This window comes from Prosopis cineraria, unplaced genomic scaffold, assembly GCF_029017545.1.
Source record: "Prosopis cineraria cultivar Desert tree isolate PC_DT_omini unplaced genomic scaffold, ASM2901754v1 PC4, whole genome shotgun sequence".
NCBI classification, from domain to species: domain Eukaryota; kingdom Viridiplantae; phylum Streptophyta; class Magnoliopsida; order Fabales; family Fabaceae; genus Prosopis; species Prosopis cineraria.
Genome location: NW_026555335.1, coordinates 12,629,055 through 12,634,219, shown reverse-complemented (window position 1 = coordinate 12,634,219; position 5,165 = coordinate 12,629,055). Strand labels below are relative to the sequence as shown.

At 40.3% G+C, this 5,165-nt stretch overlaps 1 protein-coding gene across 1 annotated transcript; it reads right to left on the bottom strand.

Annotated features, from left to right (window-relative positions):
• Positions 1-1,156: 1,156 nt before the first annotated feature.
• On the bottom strand, positions 1,157-4,890 carry LOC129308271 (protein SUPPRESSOR OF MAX2 1-like). The gene is made up of 3 exons (XM_054949338.1): positions 3,375-4,890; positions 2,851-3,127; positions 1,157-2,769 (listed from the first exon to the last, which is right to left on the bottom strand). The coding sequence occupies exons 1-3, from the start codon at positions 4,544-4,546 to the stop codon at positions 1,276-1,278; spliced, it is 2,943 nt and encodes a 980-aa protein (XP_054805313.1). The 5' UTR covers positions 4,547-4,890; the 3' UTR covers positions 1,157-1,275.
• Between the last annotated feature and the right edge of the window lie 275 nt (positions 4,891-5,165).

The window sequence follows — 5,165 nt, the reverse complement described above, 5'->3', positions numbered from 1 at the left end:
CTAAATAATTTTAGATTATTCTAGATGTTTCTATAACATTCTAGAAACATACTGAATCCTTCTTGAAAGCTCTGAAATTCTCTCTGTTATCTTGAAGGTCTTCAAAAATCCCACAACCTTGCGAGTTCTTTTATATCTGAACATAGGTTGTGACACTGTGCTCTCAACTCTGTTTCAAAGACTTGTCAATAGAGCTGTGTTGGTATGAGAGAGAAGATGAAATCGAAGAGGGGAGAGTGTGAAGCACACATAAGATGGGAGGTGTTTTTTGTTGTGAGTTCCATAAGTTTAAAAATAAACAGCCATGTAATCAAAATTGATGGAAGGCGTTGAATACTCTGTTTTTATAGTTAATAACTTTTTTTTTGCCCCACCAAATTGTACAGACTAACTAATACTTCTCAAAAAATAATTTATAACTAAATTTATACATTTATAAAAAAAATTTATACTTTTGAGTATACTCCCTTCTACAGGCATTTCATTAAAAGAATTATATTGAAATCCTACATAAGAAAATTAATTACTACAAAAGTTCATTGACTACTGAACTAAAGTTATTGCTCTATTATTAATGAACCTTATAGTAATTAATTTTTTTTTTGTATCGGATATATATGTAATTCTCCCTTTTTCATTTGTTAATATATGGAGTTCATTACGTACATGGAACCACAAACCATTTCCAAGTCATAGATGACAGATAATAACAAGCTCTTAGCTTATGTTTACCAATTACCTCTGTTCTTTTCTTCTCGTTGTAAAATATGTTTGCCACTTCTTACATATATTACATGGTTGTAAACTTGACATTGGTTGGTTTAAAAGTTCGCACCTGCTAGTTTTTTTTTTTTTAATGACTGTTTGACCTGTTATTCTAAATTTAAAACATATTCCACATTTAAACTTTTACAAGTAAATAAGCAATGATTAGTATTAAAGGATACTAACGTATTAAAAAAATGACTCGAGTGGATCATTAAGATTTAACATATATATTGGATGGATATAACTATTTTTTTAAAAAATAAATTATAGTAAATAATTTAAGTGGAGGTAAACAAGAGCATGGAACTACTTTCTTTACTAAATAAAACATGTAATTGTCAGTTGTGACACGCAAAAAAAAAAATGAACGAATAAAAAAAAATCATTTTATTAAAAAATTAATTATTCTCCTATATGAAAGAAAAGTCATTGCACTACAATCGTTTTTTGCATTCGTTTACTTCTATATCCCAACTAACATTTTATAATTACCACTGTGTCCCTCCCCTAGGTCTCCCCCACCACCCTTACCCAAGGAGGCAGCAAATCTCCATAACTCTGGCCACCATAATCTCCGTCCAAGTCATCTTCAAGCCTAACGGCTAGGGATTCAACGTCATTACTTTTGTCCAAGATTCCCTTCAATTGCTTGAAGCTCGGAACAAGCACCTTCTCTATCCATTCATCCAAGCTTGTTTGGCTTAGTCTCACTCCGCTAGCAATCTTTCGAAGAGCCTCCTCTTGTACTTCAATGCATATATCATTCTCAATCACGTCGGAAAATCTTCTCTCGACCGCGGCCATGAAACTGTGGCGAATGGCGCCGGCATCAATGGGCTTGAAGACGATGCAATCATCTACGCCATCCAACAGTTCTTGGGGTAGAAATAATGGAGTAGAGCTAGTGGGTGATTGGACGTTGTGAGTGAGATGGTTGTCTTCTTCATGATCCACCGTGAGGTCACTGGAATTCATTGAGCTATCTGTCTTGTCTTCGTCTGATTCTACAGCTTCGTTTAGATCAAAGGTTAAACCTGATGCATTTTCTTTTCGAGGCTTTGTGAACCTCTCTTCAATATTGCATAACCAATCTGGTCGACGCTTGGTTGTTCTCTTTGTTATAGAAAGTCGTAATTGCCAGCTCCTTCTTGTTAAATTGGCTAAGTTTTGTTCATTGATTGAAGTGTCATTTGCTATAAGGATAAACATGATGTTACCGAGACTGATTTCTCTGCCATGGGAATCACAAAACCGACCTTGCTCCATGGCTCGTTTTATACTGCCACGAATGAGTAAATCTGCTTCGTGGATGTCCTCCAAGATGATCACAGAAAATGGATTCCTCCTTATGGCTTCTGCTATTCGATCCAAAGCTGTTTTACCACGAACATCATGGACGTCGGTTTTCCGGTTGCCATGCCGTGCACCGAGCGAAAATGTGATCGGACTGGATCCAGATACAATCTCAGAAAGAGCTTCTGCCATCTTCTTCTTGCTTGCTCTATCGGAACCCAAGAACAAGAGCCACTTATCACCCTTGATCACTCCTCCTCGACGTTTTCCATTCCCCATTTTACATTGTGTCACAGTTGTTGCTATTGCTGATGCTGAATCTTTCTGCCACCATACCTTCTCTGTCAAGGCTTTAAGGAGCTTCTTAAAAGAGCCGTGATCCAACGATTTGTTGCTGTGAGTTTGAGATTCTGAAGAAATGCAGCCCAGAAAGGCCTTAACGTGAGTTGAATTGCTTGAGTTCGCTGTCCCAAGTGCCAGCTCGGTTGTCACTGGACTTCCCGGTGGGCTAACTGAGATTTTACTGGGTTGAGATTGACGTCCCAACAAGTTTTGATTGTAAAGGCTCATAGATGAGTGAGGAGTTGAAGCGTTTCTCTCTAAGCTGAGATTTTCCTGATGACATTTAGGATGCAAATGCAGGCATGTTTCGCGCCATTTCTTTTGCAATTCTTGAGTCTTCGTCATCCTCACTTTTTGGCTGTCACGCTATTGAAAGACAATTGCAAATATATGAGTATTTGTTTTATTTGAGGGAAAGGAATAGTCCAACTAAGTAGACAAAATTACCTGCATCATGATCTGAACCTTCATTTCATTGCCAGTTCTAGCATTTTGCAACCACTGTGGAAGGGATGATCGAATTGCTTCTGATGTAATGAAGGAATCATTTTTCTCAGTGTCTTTCAACACATCTGCTACTTCTCTCTCATAGCTCTGTGTACATTGTGGGCAGCACATTGTTCTTGGAGCGGAATCTGCCTTCTCATACCTCGGCTCCATTGTCGTACTAGGTAAGCCCTTTAAAGATTCAAGGGACACACCAAGAATGCCATTTGTCCCAAGCCTATTTATTGGAAAATACACATAGTTACATGGTATTAGCCGACACACTACAAACATGTTCTAGAGCTTAACCAAGCTTTTCAATGAAACATGAACACGGCATGCTTTACATTCAAAACAGAATTAATGGAATTGGAATTATAGGAATCAGAATTCATTAATTATAGCATCAGAACCTCCAAATTAAGAAAGCTTCTGCTTAGAAACTAGCAGTGTTTCAGAAAAGAAGAAGCAGCAGAAATGAAAACCTTGGAAACGTTTGAGGCAGAGGTGCTCTATCTGCAATTGGGACTGCTTGAAGATCCCAATCATTCTCCATGGAAGGGTGATAAACCTGACACCTCAGGTACGTCTCACATGTCGCAGTACCTATTAACCAAAGACGACATGTATCTCTGAACGTGGCAACAAGTTTTGTCATTTCTGCAACTATGGCTCGCCCAGTCTCTGTAAGGGCTTGTTGCTTCATGTTACTACTCGAACTAGCTGCTCCAATACCCACAGGCTGATCGACCAGCCATTTCAAGTCACCTAAGTTCAAGAAAACACCTCCAGAACCAGAATTGATTAAATCTCCCAGCTCCATCAGCCTTGCTGGTATTTGTGCTTTATCAGAAGGTAGCTCTTTCTCTAAGAAAATCGCGCGAGCTTTGTTGAAAGGCATCTCTTGCATCTCGTTATTCTCAATTTTTCTCAACAGTTCTCTCATCACTGAATTTGTCTCAGATTCACCCACCAAGATTGGGTTCCTCCTCTTTCTCCTCAACAATATATCAGTAATTCTTTTTGCTTCGTCAACCTTTTGCTGTCCCGATTGCAGCCTGGGATTCATATAGAAATTCGGACTAGGTGCCGCCGTCCTTGGCCGGATTCCTAGCCCAATTGAATTCGAAGTGATGTGGGAAGAGGAAGAAGAGAAATTCAACGACTTCTCCACCATGGCTTTCACGGCGGGACTGGAAAAACTAGCTTCCCTCATAACTCTGCTAACACTCGGGTCATCGAGTATGGATATGATGAGCTGTTCGAGCTCAACTTTCACGGCTAAGAGGGGTTGCTGCTGCTGCTCCGGACAGCCACGACGCTGATGAGCCTGAGCACGCTTGAGGGTAGCCATTAAAGCATTGGAAATGGGAGGGTCCGTCCCGGGAGTCATGTCGTGCGAAGTTTGCAATCGGTCCAGAGCAACACTGAAACAGAGCTCGAGGGCTCTGCACTGGAGAGGGTGAGACGAATGGGGGTGCGACTTCACACATGCTTGCCGGAGGAACCCAGAGGGCGAGGCCAGAAGCGTGGCGGCGACATGAAGCGGCGTCGTTTGGGTGTGGTTGCGACGACCCGCTTGGGCTATGGAATGGTTGAGAACAGTCACTGCTTCTGGCGTTAGAGTTTGGAGGATTGTGCTCAGCCCAGCTCTCATTTCCAGGAATGAAATTCCGATCAAAACACACAAATGAAATCCTGGTCTGATTCAAGAGTGAATGTTATCAGTAGCATATAGTGTGAAGGCCGGGCTTGTTGAGCAGTTTACTCTCAAGAAATTCAGGGTGAAGGCGTGTTACAGAGAAAGGTAGTAGTAGTCTAGTAGAGAATCGGCACAGAAGACGTCGGAGTGTGAAAGTAAAAAGGTGAGAATTTTTGGAAGATTACAGAGAATATGTAGAAGGAGGAGGAGGAAGAGACAGGGAGCGCGGCTGGGGGAAGCAGAAGAGTGGTCGTCAAACGGAACGCGCTGAAGGGGCGCGTGGTGTGTTCTGTGACGGTCACAGTCGCAGGTGAGATGTTGTCTCTCTCAACGACTTTGATGCTTTTCACACGCAACTCCTGCAAAAAGTTTATTCCCTTACTTTTTGCTTTGAATAGTCCTAATTTCAACCAAACCAACGCATAATAATATCAAAAGGGACACATAACAACACCGTTCATATCCGGCCAAAAAAAGAAATATAATTCCTCTTAATTATATAAATAATATCTTAAAATATTATAATTTTAATAAAATTTTAAAAATTTTTTATTATTTAATTTTAAATTAAAAA

What these genes read in the sequence shown, in the direction of transcription:
- LOC129308271 (XM_054949338.1), bottom strand. Translation starts at nt 4,546, where the DNA reads ATGAGAGCTGGGCTGAGCACAATCCTCCAAACTCTAACGCCAGAAGCA. An exon ending in CTGCCTCAAACGTTTCCAAG is followed by an intron (nt 3,128 to 3,374) that starts GTTTTCATTTCT and finishes TCCAATAAATAG; the next exon opens with GCTTGGGACAAATGGCATTC. An exon ending in AGGTTCAGATCATGATGCAG is followed by an intron (nt 2,770 to 2,850) that starts GTAATTTTGTCT and finishes GTCTTTCAATAG; the next exon opens with CGTGACAGCCAAAAAGTGAG.